Below are 24,388 nucleotides of genomic sequence, written 5' to 3'. Positions count from 1 at the left end.
GACCCCAAATCGGACCAAACCAGCGCAAAGAAAATGCCTCAGAAAGTAAAATAGGAAGTCAAAAAGCGGGAAGACACTTGGCGATCTCAAATGGACCGAGGACCAGGAGATGCGCCAACCTCCCTTGCCTCCTAACACGATTAACTGGGCTGGCAATATAGCCGTTAGTATCTCGCTAGCAGAGGCGTCATATGATTAAGCTTAAGAAAAGAGACATTCATTGCCATGACCTACTAGATACGTAGTATTTCTCTTTAGTTCCCCACATCTGATGCGTCTCCCCAGACTTTTAGCCACATGTGTGTTGTCCCGGGTTTAAATATATACAGAGAGGAGAAGGCCTCACATTGTTTGTCTATAATGCCGTCCATGTACATTCGCCCAGTTTTTATTCTTCCACCTTTTCTTCCACTCAACTTCCGCTAATTTAGGGATTTACACGTCTCAAAATACTAAGCTATGGAGGATCCAAAGAGCGAGGCTACACAGATAGAATTATCTGGGCCCGCGGAGTCAGTACCCTTCGAAAATATGACCGACGATGAGAGGAATCGGGTGGAACGCAAAATGATCAGAAAAGTGGACTTTAGACTGTTGACGATGACTATTTTAATGTACATTCTCAACTATCTTGATCGCAACAACATCGCTTCAGCCAAGCTGGCTGGTATGCAGACAGACTTGAATCTCCACGGAAACCAATACGAGGTAACACCTTCAAAACACGCACACATGTGCCACCATTATTTAACTGCTTGTTGTGCTGATTCCACCTTAAGACATCAGTCAGCATTCTTTTCGTTGGCTATATTCTGATGCAAGGTTTCGTAACACGCCTTCTTTTCTATATCAGCATCATTGAGCTAACTTCCTCTAAGTTCCTTCTAATCTTCTCTTAAACAAACTTGGAAAGCCTTCTCTATACCTTCCAAGCTGCATGGTAGCTTGGGGTATTGTGTCAACCGCAACAGCAGCGACGACGACTTTTGGCGGCTTGTTGGTTTGTCGACTTTTGCTTGGTATTATAGAAGCGGCTTATTTTGTAAGGCCTCCAACTGAGGCACGCACCACGTTAGGATATACTAACAATATCTAGCCTGGCTGTTTGTATCTGTTGTCATGCTGGTACACTCGAAAGGAGTTGGTCAAGCGAACGGCGGTGCTCTACTCTGGCTCTATCATATCCGGCGCTTTTTCAGGACTTTTTGCGGCGGGAATTACTCAAAACCTCGACGGAGCTCGTGGCCTCTCGGCATGGAGGTGGCTTTTCATCATTGAGGGATGCATGACGGTAAGTAACTCTTGAACATTCACCATATCGGCAATATTTGCCCAATGATGTAGCGCCGCGCCATCTGCCAGATATCGGTATGAAGGTGCATAGGGTACATACTCGAATTCGATGGTTAGAGTGATGCTTATTGTACTCGCTTCAGATCACGGTGGCCATTATCGCCTGTTTTATCATCCCGGATCTGCCTCGCACTACGTCTTGGCTCAATAACCAGGAGAAGAAACTGGCTGTATGGAGGTTGGAAGCGGATATAGGAGAAGATGATTGGGTGGATAGCAATCATCAGTCCTTCATAGCGGGGGCAAAAGCAGCATTCTTGTAGGTTGATCCCTAGGTTTGGGAATCACCAATGCTAATATTTCCATCACGTAGCGATTATAAGGTCTGGCTGCTTCTTGGGTCAGTGTATGGCTCGGTATCCGCCGGATCCATAACCACCTTTTTCCCAGCGTGAGTGCATCTAACTCCAGATGGCTGAAGTGACGGATATTCTTGCGCGCCTTTTTACTAAGAAGGAATTTTCAGCGTTATGAAAGGTCTAGGTAAAGGCACCGTGGAGACACTACTTTTAACAACGCCGCCTTATTTGATTGGGGCCGTGATGTTGCTCATCAATGCTTGGCATGCCGACAAAACCGGGGAACGATATCTGCACATAACTTTGCCTTCGGTACTTGCTATCGCATCGTTCATTTTAGGTGTATCGACGACATCTTTCGCACCTCGATATGTGTAAGTTTGGCTGCTCTTTCGAAGACACCCGCCACCTGCAAAGAGATTAACAACTCCCAAGCGCGATGAGTTTCGTAGTTGGATCAGTCTATTCTGGCTACGTGGTATGTTTGGGATATATTTCAAACGGTAAGACCGCTCTCTTGTGTTCTTGATAAAGTATTAGCTCATTGGAAGGCAGTGATCCCGAGGCCCGCAGACAAACGTGCAGCCGCACTTGCAATGATCAACTGTATAAGTAATGCATGCTCGATCTATACATCTTACTTCTATCCTGGTAGGTATCCTCTTATTTGGTGAGCTATCACAGGGCTGACCTGTTATAATTAATTAAGACTCCGACGCGCCGCGGTATACCAAAGCCTTTTGCATTAATATAGCCATGCTTGCTATGTCGCTTTGTTTTGCTACAGTTTTACGTATTGCGCTTGGGAGAGAAAACAAGAAATTGGATAGGGAAGATGGTACAAATCTAGAGGGTCCCGTACGAAATAGTAGATTCCGATACCTACTTTAAAGTGCCATAGGTCATATTTGGCCATGCTATTTATCAAGAATTTATTCTTTTGCTTATCTAGTCATACGTATTATGATACACTTGTATTCTGGTGAATCTACATAGTAGAATTCTCTATAAGAGATTATCTTTCACTACGCTCCAGAAGAACAACAGATGGCATTGCAGCCTGATGGCCAATGACTTTTGCTATAAGATCTATTTACGTGTGGTTCAATATGGCGTGAAATCATGGTTTATGAAGCAGACGTAACCGAGAGAATAGCCATGCCGCCGTCTGGTGGCGGCACACACCCCAAATCATGTCCCAACCTCATGGAGGTCAAGCCAAGATATCGACCGTTGACGGCTGCCCATGCGCCAATGAGATAACGGCTCTGGAAGGAATCTCCGGTCGGGATTAAAATGTCAAAGGAAACTTGATCAACCTTTCTTTGAAGGACGAATCCCTTACCGTCAACAAGCTTGCCATCGCCAGCCGCCCGAATACATTCGTCCCATTCTTCTTGGGTGACATTGTGTCCAAAGACGTGGGCCCTTCCAATCCCCCCACGAGCATCTTTCAGCACCAGTTCCTCCTTGGCATTTGGTGAAGAAATCGCTTCATGCCAACCCGCTGAGCCTGGAACAAAAGTAGGCGCAATGCTTTCCTTTAGCAATTGAGCTTCCATGGAATCCACTACTCCTTGCTCTAATAAATTGCCGACGTCTTCGAGCACAATCCCTAGAAAGCGCTTGTCATGAAGCAAGAAGACGGATCGTAGATCATTGATGCAGATGCGAGCGATCTCACGCAACATCTCCGGCGAAAATTCTTGAATCTCGGCCTGGACCATATCTAAGCTAATCTGCCACACCCGCTCCAGCTCTTCGCTAGCTGTGATGGTGCACGAAAGGTGATAGCCTGTTGGAGATTCCGAATCTTCTGTAAGTCTTAGATCAGATGGTGAGATTATCCGCATCTCATGCTCTGTCCTCTGTTTGAACTTGTCTGGAAGCAAATGAACGTCAAATCCTATCCACTGTTTACCTAGCAGAATGTGGCCGGGATGCGATGAGTCAAAGAGACTTACGACGGCATCGCTAAAGGCCTATGTTTCGATTTCTCATTAATACGATGTCGAAACACTAATTTTGGAACTATCGATGCTTACCACGGAATCATGGCCTGTTTTCAGCCCGCTATTTCGGAGACCAGCCCTCTCAAATGGATCTGTCGCAGCCTCGACAAAGAACCACGAGTTATAAGGGAACCGAGCATTGATCTCACAAATAGTGGGTTGATATGGGTTTTGAGAAGTGGCGGAGAACAGAAAATCTGGGCGCGAACAACCTTCTCTTCCGGCATATCTTGGCACAATGCCCGACGAGGCGATCCACTGAGACATCTGTTAACCCTAGGCACAAGAGTAACAGATATTCTGGTTCTCATACTCTGAGTACGTCTTCTTCATGTTTTTCAATGGGCATCCTTGACGGAAAATCCGCCTTTTTGTCCGAGAACCATCTCTCAATGATGTTGGTTGTAGCCTTACCTATGGCTGATTGTATTTGATCAAAGCGCGCGATTAAGGTGGGATGTATGTATACGTGGTATGTTGTTTTGGGTCTGGAAATGCCTAGAAAGGTGAGCATCGGCGGTCCAGTCTGGACATATTCGTAATCTGCTTTCCTCTGTTCATGCGAGGTGGTGAGCTCTGATGTTCGTACTGGATGGCCCTGGCGAATGCTCTCCAGTAAGTCCACCTGGTAAACCAGATCAGTGGTTGGTGGGGGCAAGATTGACATGGCCAATTAGCTGTAGTTTGAGATAAAGTAGCTATGCTGTAGTTTTCTCGAGTAGAACGTTTGGGTTATTATATAGCATTTACTGCTCAAAAAATTCCAATGTGCCTAAAAGAATACGCATGCCATGAAGCTAGGACAAATGAATTATCCCTCATTCAGGTGTTAGCGCTGAGTAAGATTAGCTATTCTATAGCTGAATAGTAATTATTATTAGACATCTCATTTTCAGGCTCAACGAGTCATTCATGAGGGGAAATGCATGTCATAAAATTCACGCGGATTCCAAGGCTATTTCAGCTGCTGACCTTGGTGCCGATAAGATGTTGGGCTCGCTTGATAGGGCTAGATAGAGCAGATGAGGTTCGCTGGCTTCCAAGAATGGCTTCTTTACTATAAAAGCAAATGTTCTGGTTTATAAAAAATGTAGAGCAAGGACTTTTCAATTTTTTACACTCCATGGTCGTTTATATTGGGCATGGTGTTGAGATCGTATGATTGCGCACGACAGCCCCCCATACCCTGCTGACTCTGACGACAATGACAACGTCCCTCAGATCCCCATCTACATCCTTTGCTAACAAAATACAACGTCTTTTCCTCTTTGCGCCAGAAGAATAGCATAGCTGCCGGCTGAAAAAGAGCCTTATATTTGAGAATAAACGAAACGGCATTCATATCAGGAAGCTTCATGGCTCCCAAGGTGAACAGCCGCCAATGCTATTTAAATTTGTCTCGTAGGGATAGACAAGCTGCGAGCCAAATCTACGATCTTGAGAATGATGCGTTTATAGACTGGGTCATGAACTACTAGAAGACATGATCATCAGCGTTGCAGCAGTAGCAGAATCCTCAGTTACTCTTTGCTCCCTAATTTTAGTATGTATGTCCCCGTATTGGATATATTTCATTGTTAACTCTCTAGGGGTACAAGAATACAAGTATACTACAGGTTGTCTTTTCCGTCGCTACAAAGTCTACACTGTCGCTTCTTTGTTTGCTATCTCAGCCACTGAAGGGGAAACATAATAGTGAAAGCACTATGGCTGACTATTAGTGCTGTTGGGAGACGACAAACTAATCTGTAATTAATCTGTATTTAATAACCATCTATTCGGGTAGTGAAATGGTGCCAGGCTTTATAGATATCTGCCCCTGATGCGGCGAGTCTATGTTAACTTACACCAATGATAGGAAGGCCCATTTTTCCAGACAGGCTAACATGAAAACGAGGTAGAGTCTCTTTTGTCATACAGCTCTGGAATACATCCCTCAGTGAAATCCAATATCCAAATGACGGTCACATAGGTTATCGGTCTATCATGTTCATGCTCGCATATTTTAGTCAGCTTCGGCACAAAAACCTAGAGATGTAATAGGCATGGACGATTATACTGGCTGCATATTTACCTGCATCAAAGTGGTCGTCATAAATGTGACATTGATGAGGGGTATTTTAATATATTTTAATATATTCCACAGGCTAACACTAGAAGATACTTAGGTAGCGGAGTAGATACTACTTGAGATGCTCATTGAGATTGGACATCTCTCTGTGACGCTGTGTCTCTAACCGATAATCCGATACAACTCTATCTAGGATTGCAATTGCCATTCTCATCACTATCTAAGCTCAGCCTCCCAGCTCTATTCTGCAGACTATAGAGATTGAGGCAATCAGTTGACCATGAAGACGGAAGACTTTGACTTCAAGCTTGACCCTGCGATCGTACCGCACGACCCTGTTGAGCTTCGCGGCAAGACTCGCGATGGCGGAAAGATGATTGTGCTTGATCGCTCTGGAGGGAAGATCGAACACACTTCAGTTTCCTCCATTTGTGACTATTTCAGGCCAGGCGATCTTCTGGTGCTGAATGACAGCTACATGCTCTTAAACATGTTGGAGTTTAAGCACGGCGATGGTACTGCGCAAGTGTCCGTGTATGGCTATGAGCCTGGCAACATATGCGTTGTCGGAATTGAAGCTGAAGAACTCTTGGTCCAGGCGGGGCTCGTTCTCACGTCAATGGATAACAACAAGCTCACTCTCCATATTCAAGAGCCGCATCCTGACCACACTGGACAGCTTTGGAGGGCAAAGTTTGAGCCCTTTGATCTTTTGGTGTCAACGCTCGAGCAACATGGACAGCGCTTGGACAAGTTCAGTCTTCTCCATACGACATACTGGAAAACCGCTCCTCAGGCGTATCGTTCCGTGTTCGCTAGAAAGCCTGGCTCCCTACAGATCCCGTCAGCTGGGCTTCATTTTTCAAGAGAAAGCCTAGCAGAGGCCACCGCCAAGGGAGTTGAGATTGCGTATATCACGTTGCATGTTGCTACAGCTGGCAGTCTAATGGACAGAAAAATTGACGAAGAGAATATTGAGGATCACAAAGTGGGGTCAGAGTATTATGAAATCAGTGAAATAGCAGCTGCACAAGTAAGCCAAGCAAAAGCTGAGGGTCGTCGTGTCATCGCCATCGGTACAACCGTCTTACGAACACTTGAGTCTCTTGTAGACAGCAAAGAGCCAGGGGCTGCTTTTCGGGCAAAGTCCGCGTGGACTGATCTATATATATATCCTGGATTCCACTTCAAAATTGCGGATATACTGTTGACAAGCCTACACCACCCACGGTCTAGCCATCTTGTGCTAGTAGCAGCCTTTGGGGGTAAAGATTTGGCTTTACGAGGCTATTCTGAGATCACAGACAAGGGTGGATATGAGTTTGACTCATTTGGTGATTGCATGTTAATTGTATAACTGCCACTGTCGATTAGGATATGGATGATATACATGAGCGTTTACGCCCGGTACTAGCGCGTTCTAGGTGCCGCCGCTTTTGTGATGTGAATGATCAGGATGAATATAACTGGACGCCCACGGTTGCTGTTGGTGTATGTGCCTTCAAATAACCTTGTATCATCTAAACTCATTCCTTGTATCATCTAAACTCATTTCTACTGTGCTTGTGTCTGTCATGATTGAATCTCTGTTGATATATCCTCCGCTTCGTATGCAGCTTGGAAGCTGTTCAACATGGGATATGAGGCCAAGGTGACACACTAAAGTCCATGTGCCCCTTTTCCTACCCGTTCAGTGAATCTATTAATGTATTCCCGGCCTAGATATAAAAAGCATTGCGTCTGATGACACTGAAAGCCGTAAGCCAGATACATTCGGGGTGTATCTGGTATGAGGGTTGATACCAACGAGTTCAAACTAACATCCAAACAACTCGTACCCAGGACAGATCATCAATATGGCTCTGGCTAACGCCCTCACATGACAGGAATTCCCTCATACTCTGCATAGCCAAGGGCGAGGTTCATGTTTTCTGTGCAGATCCATTAGCGATGCAATGCGCTTGTCAACCAAAGGGGGCTACTCACGCAAACACTGGGTGGCGGCACCCTTCGCGAGGTTATCGATCGTTGCCACCTGGCTCCAGGTTAGTATAATAAGATCCTTTCGAGGCGAATCATTGACTTACACAAACTAGACGCTTTCCAGAGGGGTCGACGGAGAAGCCTCCGATCTCTACTCCATGGCGTCCCATAATCGCGCTCACCAATGGTGCTTCCCCCACAACCTTGATGAGTTTCTCCCCGGCGTAGCGGTCTTGGTACATCTGGGTGATTTCTCGAGAAGTCACTTCCTTACGGAGAGGAATGTTGATAGTCAACGTGATGCCCCTGAACCATCTTTTTAATTCGTTAGTTGCCATCCATGCTTTTTGGTCCACTCAAAGCGTTGACTTACCCAGCCACGTGGGGCATAAAGGAAACCTGATGGTTTAGTCGGTGAGATATCTCGCGTTCGTGGATATGCGATGTTAATGAGTAAGGTATAATCGCGTTTTTAAGCACTTCCACATTGTTCCTCGCATTTGGCTTGGATCCTGCTCCAGAGTAGCCTGAGAGGCCAAAGATGACGGGCGTACCCTCGATTAAGTCTAGGGCGCCGCTGAGACCTATCTGAGCACCAGTCGCGTAGCACCCGGGATTCGCGATGCGTCTGGACTGTGCAATGTCGGAACGTTTTACAAGTTCCGGGAGGCCATACGTCCCTGTTGTCAGGTCAGTATTGCAGCCAATCTCGCCGAAATGTGACTTTATCAATCGAAGACTTACACTTGTCATCGAAACGAAAGTCGGCCGAGAGATCAACAATGAGGCTTTTGCTATTGCCTTGATCCAGGGCCTCAACGTAAGGCTTGCAAACGCCATTGGGAAGAGCCATAATCCAGCAATCCACCTTGCCGTCCTTGTCCAGCTGAGCAACATCCTCGGGCGACAAGGTTTCGTAGACGATCTTGCGTTTGGTATATTCCTTGAGTTCCTGGCCTGCAAGCTCTCGAGACGACACATGTTGAAGATCCATGTTAGGGTGCTCGTTCAAGAGCTCAATCAGAGCTTGGCCGGTGTAGCCTCGGGCTCCAATCAAGCCAATTCGAGACGGTGTTTCGTTTGCCGCATTCTTCTTGCCGAGGGGAGGGTTGGGATTGGGATTCGTCGCGATGGCATAAAGTCGTCGCTGGCTCATAGCCAAACCAGCAGTGGGGAGGCTGTTCTGTCGGCCGGCGAGGCATCGGATCGGGCCCAGCGAAGGGAGAATCGAGGCGGATCGTCGAACAACGTGGCGAGCGCCGGCGCGCGAGGCCATGGAGACGCCTGAGAGCATGGTGGATGATGCTTCTCAGGCCAATTGAGGGTGTGGTTTCGTGGTGAGGCCGGTGACTCTTGTTGAGGTGGAATTTATGAGGTGGGGGGAAAACTTCGGCGATTTTTCTTTTCCTCCCGCGGCCGAAATCGCTCGCCCACCTCTGCATGACTGGGTCTGAGCTTAATACTAGTAGTTAATAGAGTGCACTAAGCCGCGCTTGGCTGAAGTCTGCTCTGCTAATGGTTGAAAAGACAGGGCTAGGTGCCTGTCATTTAGCTTTGAACCGTCTGTACAATGATCAGAAGCGGCATGTTCTAGATCGTTGGTGGTGTTTCGACATTTCATTGCCAACATCTCTTATAAATTCTCATGTATGACGTGAAGCAACTGTGAGGTGGAAGACCTTGCATGTAAGGAACTCAACATTCGGTGTACACAGTAGTGCGGATACATGTAGACACTATCGGTGTGGTCCTGCAGGAATACGTGTATCTGTACTCCGTACCTGAGCTCACTTCGGGTACCTTGGCAGAAGCGCCAGTTCAGCCACCAGAAGAGAGCTATATCGGGTTTAGCCGTCCATGCGATGCTCATTGTAACTGTCATGAGATGACGGGTATAACATTTTCAGTTGCCAACTGTGGACATGGGATCATCTTCAAGAATAGAAGCGCAAATTGATGCTGCGCTTCGCTTCAAGCCTCCTGGACTCGGTACAGCGGCACTTATCTAACCATACAGTTAGGCTGCAATTAGAATCTGCTGGTTAACGGCACTGACTCGGATGCTGCGAAGTGAATGCGCAATGCCGAATAGCATAAGCACGCAATTGATAATTGGAAGTGTTGTCCATTTGATACAAATATGATGCAACTAAATAGTAGAAATGAACCCCCCCAAAAAGAAGATAAACAAGAACGAGAACGAGAAGCCGAAGCAGACGCAACAGTAAACGCCTCGCATTGATACCTTAGTTAGAGACCATCAGTGATGCACAGCAACAATCACCCCTCCAATGCTCCCAGGAGTAGCAATAAAAAAGACGACCAAGGCCCATTGCCAACACCCTTTTCGATCTGGTTTCTCTGGTTCTTCATAGGGCACATAACGCGTGGGTATAATACGTGCCCAGTCTGTGTATTCTCAGCCTGGGTGCTCAAAAGAGGTCTCTAGTGAAGACTGAGAGCTGATGCTGGTGCTGGAAAAGTCTGCGTATTCGTCGGAGGAAAAGAATGGCTCTTCATAGAGGGACTCGACCGCCTGCAGGGCGGGGAATGATATCCCTGGCGACAAGGCACCCCTGGCGGCCGCGATGGGCTGTGGGGGTGGCCGGGGTTCACGTTATCAGATGCGGCAGCAGTACGGATATCAAAGTTGGTGGTATCGCGACATCCGCGATCGTCTATATCAGACTGACAACGTAGTTTGCTTGTGCTTCGATACTGGGAGGAACGGAAAGTAATGTGGAATGAGGTTGGAAGTGAAAGGAGAACTTATGATGATAGCTGGGTCGCCGGGGAGCCTAAAGCTGTAGCCAGGGGTGCTCTCGGATCTCGCTCCATATCCAAACCTCTGGTGCTCTCGACTGACGACTGGAGACAAGAGAGGGATGGCGCATCATACTGCACCACAAAAAATCTCATCTCCAATTGCTCTTAAGTGAGCGGGCTATATGGCGTCCACATAGCGTCAAAATGGCAAGCGACTCTCTTGCAACAATGTGTAGGTACACGCAGACATGTCGGCCTCTTACGCTCAATGTTCTGCTAGTATTCTCGACATAGCTGGTGTTTCTTCTTGTTCCTGGCCCAAGGCTTCATATTGGCGCTATAAAGAGGGTGGCACACCTCACATTCAGGTACCAATCTAAGGAGACCTCTTCCTACTTCACTAGAGCGCGGCACGAGCAGTTACTCTAGCGGGTCGATGCGGTTCATACGATAAAGCGCATTATCACTCTGCAATACGCTTGTTGCATAATATGCGTGTCTAGGAGTTGCTCTGCAATGTCATTATATACGGAAGAAAAGCAGTCAGAGGGGCAAGGCGAAGGGGCAGTCTTGCCAACGACGAAGAGTGGCATACTGAACGTGGGATATGGCTAACTGACGGAAAATACGGGAAGATGACAATGGGCGATAAACCTTCTTGGCCTCATGAACACCATCTCAGACACTATGCCAGGGCGGGGCTGGCGGATGAATACAGACTGAAAGTATATACGTACAGTATTGCACATATCGACATCGACGCCTGTTGGCGATACAAAGGATAAAAAATGAGTCTCTATCTCTCGAGTACAAGTTGCTTGCTCTTGTCTACCTCAAGTTACATGTATGAGCTCATTATCATGAGATAAGATCTCTTAAAATTAGATTATCACAAAAGCGACGCGTGTGCACCGTGAAGCCATAAGAGAGGCTGCTCCGATCCAGAAAGCTTGATCGTGATCCGATCACTGTGGGGGGGACACTACAGATACCCACAATTCAGGTACCGGCTCTCGCAACTTGTTGGTACAATACCAGTAGGGAGGAATTCCATCTTGTACACGTAATCATGTAGCCTTTTCGATGCTTTTTGTGTAGCCCAGTATCTTCAAACTGCTCATTGCTACTGGGTGTACTGGTCCCTGATATGATTCGCCATACTCTGCCCACATGCGCAATCTAACACAAAGACATACCCAGTCTCTACGGGCTATGATTCAGGTCCGCTGGAACAATTTGTATTTTGCTTTACTTCTATGCTACTCTATCGAAAAACTCGTCTCGTGTGCCTTTCTTGGAAACCGGTCTCTAACCTCTCCCCTCATCATCTCATCGACATAGCACTCTCCAACAAGAGTGTAGTGGCCATTTTTACCCGGTCTAAGTACATAAGGTACCCTCCCTCCATTGAAGATGCAGACAACGTCTCCCTTCCGCGCTGCTCTAGGTACAGCAGCAAAATCGCCCGAGTCTGTAATGGCGAACCGCCGTCCTTGGTGCCATTTAATCACGCTCATGTGTATAAGCAGTAATTTCTCGAGCTCGTCTTCCGTGAAAGATATAGTGCTGAAGCCAGTGTTTTCCGCATCAACGTTGGCCGAGGTGCCTTTTGTCGGCGTGGTGCCATTTTTCGCGATTTTAGCTTCAATTCGTTGCGCTCTGTCGAGAAACTTCTCATACAATGACTGCGCAGCACGAGAATAGATGGTAGATTGAGCGTTTTCTCCTTTTGCTGTCATACAGCAAGTCACCGTCCTCCAGACTCTACCAATCGTGTTCCTGGAGATTTGAGCATATTTGTCTCCTAAAGTGACTTCTCCAACCAAAGCCCACGTCTCGCTAAGCCACTCATATGTATTCAAAACATTGGAAGAAAATCTCAAGTCTTCAGCGTCGGTGTCCTCAAGCGTTTTTGGTGAAAATCTTGATACATCTACAGCAGCTTCTTGATCAAAAGGTGTTCCCAGTGCTTTGAGGGACCCAATTTTGGTCCCCACGACGTGTATCACGGCCGTACCATCGGAAAATGCAATTTGTGCAGGCCGAAAATCGGAATGTCGACCGAGTGCCCACCAAGGATATTTGAGATCCGCATGGTAGATCTTGATACCTTCATGGAAATATTTCTTACGCAGCTCGAATTCTTTCAGCACTTCGTAGCGCAAGTCGATGTAATTAGTAGATAGATATTCCAGCTTAGGTAACGGCGCGGTAAAATCTGGCCTCGTCAGATCAGGTACCCAAGACGGCAAAGATTCCAGTTGCGGAGACAATGGAAGGTCCTGGTTACGGCCAAAGGAGAAGGCTTCAAAGTGCCGTTTACGAGTGAGGTGCCAGAGAGCAAAGCGGCGATAAACCTCGGCCACAGATAAATCGTAATTCGGCGTCACCTCCCAATCAGACGATAGCACGTCTCCAGCTAGACCGATAAGCGCGAAGAGCTTGTCTCGAGGGTCAGTAGCTTGGAAGCCTCGAGTCAAGAACATCAGCTCTAAAAGACTATGCCTTTTCTTCCTTCTCATCTTATGCCTTTCGCGCATGTCGTGTAGGAAGTAGAAGTTCTCAATTGACTCATTGCCCTGGTGCTGTGTCTTCATCCGATAAGCGTTGAACTGCCTTCTAAGCGCCAAAACCGCTTTGGCAAATTCGTCCCAGGATATCACAGAGTCGCGTGTGACTATTATGGGATTTGATGCCAAGATGAGCTCTTGTATACACCAAACCCTAGTGAACCATGGGCTTTGGATGACAGGTATAAGCGAAGACCAGTCAAATTTGTCAGACGATTGTGGTCTTTCAAGCTTTGCCACTCCCATATTCACTACCCCTTCGAATCCGAGCCAGATGAGCAAAGATTGGGCTTGAATAAACAGTGGATTTGTGAAAACAGGCTTGAGTGGTGACCAATCGACACGTTTCTCATTGGCTGGTCTTGATGCCAGTTTCCCTATTCCTTGTTGGACGTCATCACCTTTCCCTAGCCAAATGAGTACCCTTCGTGCTCTTTTATATATTTCGCCCATGATGCGAACTTGTTGCGTCTTCTCTTTGTTGTCGCTCTGGTTGATACAAAGTGCATCAACCCATAGTACCCTATCTACGTCGGGAAGTCGGAGCCGCTCAAGTGCGTCGTAAAGATTTCTGCCCACCTTTCTTCCTCTGTTGTCGCAAGTAATCTCATTCGTGACAGCTGGGTTTCCCCAGACGTAGGAAAGGGCTTCGAAGCCGGACTTTTTACTTCTGAGACCACTGTGCTGAAGACTGCATTTGATTGGAGAACCTTTCTCGCCAGGGTGCAGTACCAACACCCGAATCTCCAAGGGCCGAGTTAGTGGCTTGTATCCATCTTTATCAGAAGATATAGGGCCACTGTCTCCCTTTGAAGATTCATCAGCTGCCTCATCACTCCATGGCATTCGAGAGTAATTGTTTTGCGCCTGCCAGCCTCTTTCTTTCCAATAACCGATGTAATAACCCTGACCAAACTCGGATACTGCGTAAACGAGTATAATAAGACTCCAAAAGATTGGTCCTCGTCTCCATATTGGCTCCCGTGAAGAGGAACCAGATCCCGAATCAACGTTTCCTCTGCCTGGTATGCGTTGAAGACGAGCTGAGTGATTAAAATGCCTCGTAAGAGCGCTATGTGCTGTTTGTTTCCCTAAAAGGGATGTGTTGCGTGAGGTATCTCGTAAATATGTTGCCAACCTATGTCGGCTGATGGACCTCAGGCTCTGTGGGGCTATCGACGGCTTCATGATGAACGCTCATGCGCCGCACAGCTAAACGAAATGCAGCGGCGGGCGGCACCTAGTTATAACTGAGCGACTAATGACTGGCACACTGTGGATCTAAGAAGTAAGCTTAATACTAGAAACTTCGCATGCGGCTCGTAGTTAGCTTAATGCAATGTTAGTGCTTATTGCGTTGCGGATGTTCAGTAATATTTTATCGTCTTAAACAGTCCAGTTCAATCCATTGCAGATTATTCACTCTTCCTGCTACCTGTACACGCTACACTGTCTCTCAAACGTCGTTAGAATTACCAGTGGTGATAATCTACCGTCACAAGTTTTAACGCCAAGAGTTTTGCTTATCTGACTTACTGATTACACGGGGGGATGTTTCGGGGACCCAGAGATGTTCCATAGTGTTGGAGCTCGAGCCTCAATGCAAAGGATATTGCTATCAGCGGTGAGTGGCTTATCCATGCTTATGAGTGACCGCAGCATAGGTTGTGGCTCTGTTTCACGATGGCAACAACTCTTTGAACTGAGCTGGATAGTCCAATCAACAATTGGTGCGACAATGGGCTGATTTTACTGCTATAAATCGCTGCACTCATCGCATTACGCATGACTACCTACACCTTTGCACCCGTCAGGGTTCATATCCAAGGAAATGATTTCCGTCTATAAGAACTATAACACTACTTTGAGTGCCTTACACTAGAATCCTTCGCTCCCATGCCCGGCGACCTCCCAATATGTCTCTATTAAGGAAGCGCTCCACTCACAAGCAGTCCCCGCTCCAGGCAGGTCAGTGGTGGTTGCAGCGCTTTGGGCTTCTTCAGCCGAAGCAGAATCTGGACTTGATCCGTACTGTTGTTGCATTTCAATGTCATTGGACGGATCTTCAGGCTGATCATGTGCCTCCAGAGAACAATAAGATGGAATCATCTGGGTTGCTTGCGTCGCATTTTGAGCCTTCTCCTTTACAGATAGAGCGGTTGAGTAAAGCTTCTCAATCTTCATCCAGCCACCGTCTCGATGGACGTCAGGTTGTTCTTTCCAGTAATTATAAATGCCATCAACCACTTTCCACGGCGCTGTAATGAGCTCATTTGGCGATAGACTTGGCAATGACAACGTGATGCATAGGTCTAGCAGTAGATATGCAAGCGCATCCCATTCAATATACTGAAATAACCACAGCCACCGGCGGCCCCTAATATATTGTCGCAATTCATGTGCCTGTTCCAAAAACTTCTCGCAAGCGTTTCTATAGTTAGCTCGCACGGGCATCTCGGGATGTTGATTTGGGCGCGGCCTATAAACAGCCAGCTTCAGCTTTGCAAGAATCAGCCTGCTGCTCATAACTATCAGGCAATCTAGCGGAATCGCCTCATGGCAATGCGACAGAAACTGTTTCTCAATGCGCCCCTTGAACTCATCTATTACTTGACACTTTTCTGCTTCATTCATGATGCCGTAGTGATTAATTCGGCAGAATTGATCCGAAAACACTATTCGTCGCGCAAAATTGCTTATTTCTATGCGCACCAAGCTGAACAGCATTTCGCTTCGTCCTGGCTGCGGGCTTAACTCGCCTATATGAGGGTCCAGGCTTATATCGTTGATATTAAGTGGCAGTTCTGTATGGAGACTTGGCTCAATAATGAATGGTTCACTGCCAGAAACTTCGGCAACACGAACGTCCAAGGTACAGATCTGCCACCAAAGCCGACGCCTCATTTCAGTCTCAAATGTAGACATTCCAGGAATATCAATATGGAGGCTCAGCTTCATAGCGTTGCCAATCGCGATTCCGATAAGGGCATGGACATCGGGGCCATTTTCATCTAGCCGTCCACAGATCTGTTGTTAAATCTATCAGATATGCCACTTCAGATCCTCCACTCTGCTCCACAGAAAGCATACTTACCAGATATATGACAAATGCTTGTAATACTGTTATGTCTCTTGAGCTCAAGAAGTTTGCTCGAACAAGAGTTCGTTCGACTCCCTCCCGGTACCTGAAAACGGTCAATGACATTGAGCTGCAGTAAAAGAGAAAAAGGACACAAAAAAAACAAGCGAACCCACGAACCTTTGCAATAAACGTGGTTTCTCTTCACCAAACTCCTCACGACACTCCACAATTGACATAGAAATTATGGTAGAATAGTATACAGCAAACATCAAGCATTCCGTAGCTGCGTCGGGTATCTCTCGGCCTTGACTTATACTCATCACATGTCTTTGGATAGAAGGCACGTGAAAGACCTTAACAAGCGGATCGACTGCATCGAGATATGTCTGCCAGATGAACGCAATGCTTGAAGGAGGAGGGTGAAGCGTTTCGAGAGGCTGTGTTACCCCACGTAAGCTGTTAAATGGTAAAGTTTGCAACACAAGAGAATGCCTCGATAGAGTAACGGCTTTATCTTGATTGGAGTTTGACTGCGCAGTTCGTGACGTAGCCTGGCATGAACTTGGCAATCCATGTGCATCCTCCTAGAACCAGACTATCAGCTATGGTATACGCCACTGCTTCTATCAGATGCTTACGATAGGGGACTGGTGCTCTCGCTCAGTATGATCCTGCCTGCTGGGCAACTCTGCATTCACATGTGATAAGTCTCCAATACGAGTTATTCGTTGTTCCAGAGATTGCAAAGTGCTCTCGAGAGCCTGTACTTTGGCTGCCAAGTCGCTCTCCCCAGGGTTGCCTCTATTTGATCGCCATGACGGGTATGAACATTTTAGTTTGATACGGGCACAATAGGAGCAGGGCAGTGACCTATCGCATTTAATTTTGCGACGACGGCATTCGAAACAAGAGTGTCCTGGAGCAACCACTCTTCGAGCCATGAGTTGAAGACTAGGGTCGACTAGGTTAGGCGTTAGTGTTGCGATCGCTACTCGGCGATGAAGCGGTAATCGATGAATGTAATGGATTAATAATGTGAGAGATTCGAGCCACAAGATTAAAGGGTCTCGGCCAAATTGTACTCCTGGTTCTGATGTCGAAAGTAAAGATGGAGAGAAAGTCACCGCCTCGACTTGTGAGAGTCTCTACGTCTAAGCTGTAACGGAGGTGCGGAGGTCGCTCCTATTGGCGAGAGCGGAGGTGACGGAGCTGCCTCCGCATTTCTAAGCAGCGGCGTCATTTTGTCGCCGGGGATGTAATAGAGGCGAACCAATGGCGACGCGGCGATTGTACAGCCCAAGTCCCACAACTCCAGCGTCTCGCGCCAGGACCTCGTTTGATGATCAGATTTGATCGAATAGTCCCACCCAAAAGAGACATTGGCATAGAATGGTGTAATTGCTTTCCCTGCTGGATGGAGGTAATCTAGCTACGAGAGAGTGGAAACATGTAGTCATTGTCAATGCACAAAGTTACCATTTTGTTAGAGATACTCCCTGCGAGCGTCTTTGTATCTCCAGCTTCTCACCAGTTTCTTTTTGTATATAGGCAGCTAAGTCTTCCTTTAAGAATCACTTTCAAATATAAAAGGGCGAGTATGCCCTCCATCTTTCACCGTCTTCTCCCCAAGAAGATCAAAGCATTTGATCAATCACCATCACTTCTCTGTAAAACATCACTTATTGAGACTTGATATATCAAGTCTTTTCATCTCTCTTTCCTGACTCCTACTCCAACTAGCAAACATACTTTCCCCAAAATCCAAAATGGCCTACAGGAACGTAGCTCTCGTTGGTGTATGTTCCAATACATTGATGAGACCAATTCCCATCACTGACTCGCATATTTCTAGGCTAGTGGAAATATTGGCAAGATCATCCTCGAGGAATTGGTCGCTGACGGTAGTTTCAACATTACCGTTATTTCTCGCAAAGATAGCTCTGCCACTTTCCCTGCTCGAGTCACTGTTTACAAGTCAGACTTTTCTGACAGAGACCTTGAGGCAGCTTTCAAAGGCCAGGACGCTGTCATCTCAGCCCTTGGTAACGCCGGTTTCGGCGAGCAGAAGAAGGTCGTTGACGCTGCCATCAGCGCTGGTGTTAAACGCTTCCTACCCTCTGAGTTTTCCGCCAGTAGCCAGGATGCTGGTGTACTCCAGCTGCTTCCTCTTTTTGCCCCGAAAGCAGAATTCATTGAGTATCTAAAGGCCAAACAATCAGCCAACTTTTCCTGGACAGGTATTGCTACCTCTCTTTTATTCGACTGGGTAAGTACTTCTCAAAGACTTGATCATGACTGACGCGAAAGGCTAAATTGACGCGTAATAGGGCCTTGCAAATGGCTTCCTTGAGTTTGATCTTGCGAACAAAACCGCCACCATCTGGGATGGCGGCAACAAAAAGTTTACTCTGACTAATGAACAGGATCTTGGTGCAGCTACTGCGGCTGTGTTGAAGAAGCCTGAGGAAACTGCCAACAAGTATCTCTTCATATCCTCTGTTGAGACTACTCAGAATGAGATTCTCGCCGCGCTGGAGGAGATCACTGGCGCTAAATGGACAGTCAATAATACCACTACCAAGGAGCAGGTTGATGCTGCCAACCAGAAATTAGGCGCTGGCGATTTCAACGGCGCTCTTGCGCTGGTCCGAGCAACAAGCTTTGGTGACATACCTGGCCTCAAGTCTAACTATACCAAGGATGAAGTTTTAGCCAACAATCTTCTAGGACTAAAGCCTGCAACTGTCACTGACACTGTTAAACGTGTTGCTGCTTGAGAGTTAGAGTTGAAAAGGATACAGCGTGGCTTGGCTGATACCTTGAAATAAGCCAGCATGGAAAGCTTATCAGTTGGGGTTATTCAGTGTTCAATGTGTATGGAAAATTTTAGCTAGTATGCTACGCATGAGTATTTAAACATTCTCAAACCTATACATTGAGGAGAAATATATTGGGTATCTGTATGCTTCCTTTGTTTCATCGTTTACACTGATCTGTGTGATCAGAGTTGACTTTTGTGCATTTACTAAGGAATCATGAACGAATTATCCGCCTTTTCTGTACTATTATTGTATTGATAGGCTGAGCTAAATGTGGAGTTTTATTGTGGTGCGAAACTATATCTTGAACTTTATTGCTGGCCATCAAGGCAATGTGGCTTTTTGTGCCCTTGATTTTTCCCCTGCCCACCAAACTTGTGTATTCTTGGTTGTGCTTGTTTAAATAGTAGATACGGCCCCGTGAGGAAACCCACAGATCGTATCCCAAACAACATCTTTCTATTCTACTATATCACAAAAAAACATCATCCATTTGAGCCCGCAAATCGTATCTTGAGAGAAGCTCTTCCATTCTATCATCTCCCAACAGAACATCATCAATTACTTTTTACTATATCTCTCGTCGTTATGGATGTAGAATCCGACGCCTTCGAGGTCGAGTCGCCATCGACAGCCACGAAGACCAGGCTGTGGGCTTCGCTGCCAGCTGAAGTACGCCAAATGATACTGAAGTTTGTGTGCTTGCCTGATTCAGGGGGGCAATGCAACGGCATGAGCTACCCAACGGTGGCCCAATATGCTTCGGTGTGCCTTGAATGGCAGATCTTCTTCGAGGCCCGTACATTCCGTCGTCTTGTTCTGAATCCCGAATCTGTCGAAGAGTTTGACGCAGTCGTCAGACGAGATGACGTTCGTTTGGCGTATATCCAAAAGCTCTGGCTTCGAGTTGAGCTTTCAGAGTACGAGTGCCCCAAATGTGATGAACCAGAGGATGTGGCAACACAGCGAGAGTATGTTGAGGCATTTATACATTTCTTACTCTGATACTTGCGTATTCCGTGCTAACACATTCTCGCAGCAACAACATGATCTTCTCAACGTGTATTCAGACCCTATTAGGAACTCTCAAACGTTGGGATCCCGCGAGACACGGAGCTCAGGGAGTAGAACTGATGTTGTCCGCTTCCTCGCCCAGCGATACCAAACATCGTTTTACTCGATGCGAAATGAAAGACGACTATCCATTTCACTACGCCGAAGACCTCGACCTTGCGGGTAGTATTATTGACTATCACCGGACGAATATGAGTGACCCGGTTAGCGGCCTTCTTCATCTCAGCGGGCTTCCGCCATTGAGCGGCGACCACATCAACCGGGTTCAGGGAACTCCTCTCTATTTGCAACCACAAAATGGAGAGAAAGGCCGTTTCACCAATCAAGCTAAGAGTCTTGCTGCCGTTCCCATGGTCAAAGGTCTGGTTATACGCAGACAATTCTTCAGGGAAATTCATATAAGGACGTTGTCCTGGCTAATTGGCCGAAGCTTTGTGGCCTTGGAATGGTTCCGCTTCGAGCGAACTATTTCGCTAGAGCCTCATTCGCAGCTTTATTTTGATCGAGGTATATAACGCGGGCCAATCGCTACGGTGAGTATCTGAAAGCTAACATACCCTCTTCTCAGGCGTCCGACAGCACTTACTGCCCTCCTTGCCAAAAACACTACGCCAACTCTCTTTCACACAGTGGGAGATCCCCAGAAAGGAGCGCAGATACCTCGACAGGGGCCTAGGAACCGACATTTCTCCACATGCTCAAGGTTACTTGCCTCAGGAGATGGCAAAGCTTTCTCAGAGATTGGAATATTTTTGTCCGCCATGGCAGATGGACACAACTGCCTTTCCTTCGGTCTATTATTGGACTGGTTGATTCGCCTACGGTGGTTGAAAGCTCTCTAGAACGTCTTAGTCTGCGCTGTTCCCTCTCAACACCAGAAAGAAGCAGACGAGAATTCGAATCCCTGATAATCCTCGCGGCCGAAGCAGCCTTGTCACTTCCCAAACTGGAAATCTTTGAGCTTTGGGGTATCTGCCGCGCCAAAAAGGAAAGCCGCGCATACGTCTTCCGGTACTGTTATGAAGATGGTCGGCCCAGGATTACCTGGAGAAGCTCTGCAGAGGCTATGGGAGCTCAGAGGCGGATTATCGCTCAGTGGGGTGAAGTGGCTGAGAAACAATCGCATTCAACTCTCGCGTACGACGTTGTCCCCTTCGAAGAAACAGCCGAAAAGATTTTCAAGTCGCGCGGGACTTGCATCTATCGACATCTGCTGCTCAAAGATTTAGTGTTCGACCCAATCACGCAGAAAATCCTGGAGAACGAGCCTTATGATTGGAGGTTGGATGAGGAGAGCGATGCATCGCAGCAGGGTGATACCCCCAATTCGAATCTCACTCCGAATTCTGCGAATAGCGATCTATCGTTACTGCCAGCTGAGCTTGCGGCTTTTGATAACGAAGTTACCGCCTTTCTCCAGCATCATCAATGGTAGTACAGCATGATGATGAGTTATGGAGAAACACCGAAAAGTTTGAACAGGTCAGCAGGGAGATTATTCTTGAACATACTTATTAATATAGTGCTATTTTTCTTTTTGATGGCGCATACCCGTTGCTTCACTATAAGAGTTGGAATTTAGAGGACATAGGATCTAGGGAGTTTTGTGAATTTGGAGACGGGAGGCGGAAAGCCCAACCAATTTACTTGAGCCATTCAGGTCAAACATTCAAGCGTTTTGTACTATACTGTGGAGTTTTTGTAAAGCGAGCTAGGTTAGAAGGCGACATGGATTACATGGGACATCTATCTACTTTTAATGCGGTAGGCCTCAATATAAGTAATGCTGTCAGCGAGATAAAAAAAATCATTCTTGATATCGTGTGTATTCATTGTGATGTCTGAGGGAAGTCATGATAAATCCGCAGACTGATTTCAATACACCTTGATCGGTTCCAAGGCTTTTTATTTATCTCTCTTAGGGGACCTCGCTCTATCTATTACTGAATGTTGGCATATATAAACGTAGCATAGTGGCATATTAATGTTGTACAGAAGTCTACGAATACCCAACGATTAGGACTACTTTGTTCTTGTCGTGGGTACAGTGGCGTCTTTCCGCTTTCTTTAGTGCCAGTCCTACCAGCATGCCTCTAATTCATCAAGGATGCCAGGCTTAAGTGCTATATAGATCCGTACTTGATTGTCACAAGCAAGTTATATGCGACTAATATTGACTAGTCTATTGTACCTACCAGCCCTGGTCTAATTTACTCTTTCTCATGCCGCCTCCTGCGATGATTCAAAAGGACCCTTGCGTAACGAGAGAATCCAAGCGAGAAGAGGATCTTTTACTATTCAGCGCCTCAACTATGGCTTAGTAATGCAATTGATCAACATGTACATAGAATTACATGTATATACACTTAAAACTACTACTACTAGTATTAGTAGTAGCAGTAGTAGCTGTAGCTTATGTTTTAGCTATAGTGAGATAATAGAACTAGATGCTGAATAACTTTTCTCTTCAATTTATTAGTTAACTATGCTTGGCTACTATCAATACGAACTCATCGAATTAGCTTTATCATTCCAACAATTTTGACTACTCCTGGCCACGGATAGCACGCTTATTCCAGGGCGACATATAGGTATCGACATGACCCCTAAATATCATCGATCAAGGGGCTTAATCCTTGCGCAGTACCTAGGCGATTCTCGAAGAAAAATCTCACCCGCTCAACCGTCACGCGATCACTCATAAATCTAGCAAACGTGGTCGGGTTTGTGTGAGGTGTGTGCATGATATCGTGGTAGGGTGAGCCAGTAGAGTTGATATCTTGTCGAGCACTCAAAGGGAGAGTTTTCTGAAACTCGGAGCTGAGGAGAAAGTTGTGGAAGAGCTTTGCGCTTTCAGGATGCGGCGCATTCTTCAAAATTGCGGCAGTCTGGGGCCAGCTGACAAATTCTGCGTCGGTCGGAAAAGAGATTTTGACGTTTTTTCCTGGATTGAATCCACCAAAGCTTGTAAATGTGGCCGATTGAGAGTAGTTGGCTCCGCTCAAGATGGTGAGGGGAGTAGCAGTCCCACGAACCCATCGAGGGTTTTGCTTCAGAAGATTGTCAAACCATTTGGTTCCAAGCTGCTGCATACTACATGTATCCTGTAAGCTACGTTTTCTTCTTCTTTTCTTGAAATGGTCAACTTACATCTGATAGAAAGCAAAAAGAACAGCGTCATCGTCATTGGGGTATGTAAGGACAAGCTGGTTTTTGAACTCTGGTTTCAGGAAGTCGCTGTAAGAGGAAATATTGCTGACATGTGGCAGCTTGGCAGGATTCCAGGAGAGACTCCAGAAAAAGGCGCTATATCCATACCAAGAAGCCGATATGGAGTCTTTGAATGCTGGATACACTTTGTCAAATCCGACGGGGGCGTAGTTGAGCAAAGCGCCTTCCTGTTGCCAACGTGGGTAGTCCTGTAGCGTTTGAAGAACGATGCTATCGACAAAGACATTGTTATGATAGAGCTGCTGGTCAAGTTCGCCGTCGAGATATTTGGAGAGATCCACGGTGATATTGAGAGTCATCCCGGGAAAACGCTTCTCGAACGCGCTTTTCAGAGAGTCCTGCTGATCCTTTTCATCGCCTCCATGCCACACTGTAACAGTGCCACCCTCTTTGAGGGCAGCCTTATAGATTTCATCAATTGTCCGAGTTTCCACTGTCGGGCCCGAGTTGAACCCGAGAACAGTGTCATAGGCAAAGGTTTGCCCAAGAAGGAGGGCTGCGGTCAAAAGTCTAGACATGATGGACTTGAAGAAGATTGTGAAAGAGTGCTGAATGATGTGGAAATGATCCAAGTTCAACAATATAGATGCGGTTCCCAGCCAAGGCTTTTATACTCAGTTACAAGTAGACCCCAATCTGGGTTGGCTATAGAATGAAGTACACCGCTGTTCCATGATTGATCATTCAATTGCTCAATTGTATCGCAACCCACGCCCTCTCCGAACTGTTCTTCTCACAAGTAGTAGAGCCCACACTATTCACCGAAGAAATTAGTTGCGATTATAACGTACCGCGCGTGTAAGGGAGATATGTGGGATGGTTTATAAGCGCGCCGCCAGGGGTCATGGACACTAGTCCTCAAGTTGGAAATACATCTTTCGCAACATAGATTAACTTTCAAATCTATGTGAGTTTATTATTCGTAGAGATATTATGTGTAATATTGCTGCAGCATAAAGATTTCGAGCTTCAATCTATGAAACGCAAGGTCGGAATTTGCAGTCTCTTACCCAAGGTCATAGTACGAACGGGAAACAAGCGAGCTAAGCGAGCGTTGTGTTGTACGATCAGCCTACGTACTACTCTAAACCTATTTGTGGGGTCATTCCAATCCTTGCAAGATCATCT

The 24,388-nt window shown here is 46.6% G+C and overlaps 9 protein-coding genes across 9 annotated transcripts; 4 read left to right on the top strand and 5 right to left on the bottom strand.

The window, feature by feature from the left end:
* Nucleotides 1-531: 531 nt before the first annotated feature.
* Nucleotides 532-1,616, top strand: TGAM01_v207338 (pantothenate transporter liz1; the record flags this gene model as incomplete). Its single annotated transcript, XM_018807585.1, has 4 exons — nt 532-708; nt 1,097-1,291; nt 1,345-1,368; nt 1,437-1,616. The coding sequence occupies 4 exons, from the start codon at nt 532-534 to the stop codon at nt 1,614-1,616; spliced, it is 576 nt and encodes a 191-aa protein (XP_018659229.1).
* Nucleotides 1,617-2,779: 1,163 nt separating this feature from the next.
* On the bottom strand, nt 2,780-4,331 carry TGAM01_v207337 (hypothetical protein; the record flags this gene model as incomplete). Its single annotated transcript, XM_018807586.2, has 4 exons — nt 2,780-3,565; nt 3,617-3,634; nt 3,698-3,931; nt 3,978-4,331. 4 exons carry the CDS (start codon nt 4,329-4,331, stop codon nt 2,780-2,782), a joined length of 1,392 nt encoding a protein of 463 aa, XP_018659230.2.
* Nucleotides 4,332-6,015: 1,684 nt separating this feature from the next.
* TGAM01_v207336 (hypothetical protein) lies at nt 6,016-6,971 on the top strand (the record flags this gene model as incomplete). The annotated part of the gene is made up of 2 exons (XM_024550070.1): nt 6,016-6,768; nt 6,951-6,971. 2 exons carry the CDS (start codon nt 6,016-6,018, stop codon nt 6,969-6,971), a joined length of 774 nt encoding a protein of 257 aa, XP_024405158.1.
* A 639-nt stretch (nt 6,972-7,610) lies between these two features.
* Nucleotides 7,611-9,012, bottom strand: TGAM01_v207335 (N-acetyl-gamma-glutamyl-phosphate reductase; the record flags this gene model as incomplete). Its single annotated transcript, XM_018807588.1, has 5 exons — nt 7,611-7,666; nt 7,722-7,770; nt 7,823-8,033; nt 8,092-8,398; nt 8,463-9,012. The coding sequence occupies 5 exons, from the start codon at nt 9,010-9,012 to the stop codon at nt 7,611-7,613; spliced, it is 1,173 nt and encodes a 390-aa protein (XP_018659232.1).
* A 2,731-nt stretch (nt 9,013-11,743) lies between these two features.
* TGAM01_v207334 (hypothetical protein) lies at nt 11,744-14,242 on the bottom strand (the record flags this gene model as incomplete). The annotated part of the gene is made up of 2 exons (XM_024550069.1): nt 11,744-13,745; nt 14,193-14,242. 2 exons carry the CDS (start codon nt 14,240-14,242, stop codon nt 11,744-11,746), a joined length of 2,052 nt encoding a protein of 683 aa, XP_024405157.1.
* A 690-nt stretch (nt 14,243-14,932) lies between these two features.
* TGAM01_v207333 (fungal specific transcription factor domain-containing protein) lies at nt 14,933-17,236 on the bottom strand (the record flags this gene model as incomplete). Its single annotated transcript, XM_024550068.1, has 4 exons — nt 14,933-16,081; nt 16,149-16,239; nt 16,314-16,720; nt 16,775-17,236. Coding segments are annotated over 4 exons (2,109 nt in total), but the record flags the coding sequence as incomplete, so codon positions are not given.
* Nucleotides 17,237-17,902: 666 nt separating this feature from the next.
* TGAM01_v207332 (hypothetical protein) lies at nt 17,903-18,913 on the top strand (the record flags this gene model as incomplete). The annotated part of the gene is made up of 3 exons (XM_018807590.1): nt 17,903-17,932; nt 17,989-18,402; nt 18,464-18,913. The coding sequence occupies 3 exons, from the start codon at nt 17,903-17,905 to the stop codon at nt 18,911-18,913; spliced, it is 894 nt and encodes a 297-aa protein (XP_018659234.1).
* A 630-nt stretch (nt 18,914-19,543) lies between these two features.
* On the top strand, nt 19,544-21,464 carry TGAM01_v207331 (hypothetical protein; the record flags this gene model as incomplete). The annotated part of the gene is made up of 3 exons (XM_024550067.1): nt 19,544-19,926; nt 19,995-20,536; nt 20,872-21,464. 3 exons carry the CDS (start codon nt 19,544-19,546, stop codon nt 21,462-21,464), a joined length of 1,518 nt encoding a protein of 505 aa, XP_024405155.1.
* A 1,171-nt stretch (nt 21,465-22,635) lies between these two features.
* TGAM01_v207330 (hypothetical protein) lies at nt 22,636-23,778 on the bottom strand (the record flags this gene model as incomplete). The annotated part of the gene is made up of 2 exons (XM_018807592.1): nt 22,636-23,122; nt 23,180-23,778. The coding sequence occupies 2 exons, from the start codon at nt 23,776-23,778 to the stop codon at nt 22,636-22,638; spliced, it is 1,086 nt and encodes a 361-aa protein (XP_018659236.1).
* Nucleotides 23,779-24,388: the final 610 nt, after the last annotated feature.

Source organism: Trichoderma gamsii, assembly GCF_001481775.2.
Source record: "Trichoderma gamsii strain T6085 chromosome Unknown Scaffold_27.2, whole genome shotgun sequence".
Classification (NCBI taxonomy): Eukaryota; Fungi; Ascomycota; class Sordariomycetes; order Hypocreales; family Hypocreaceae; genus Trichoderma; species Trichoderma gamsii.
The sequence above is the reverse complement of the archived record's forward strand: the minus strand, read 5'-3'. Positions and strand labels throughout refer to the sequence as shown.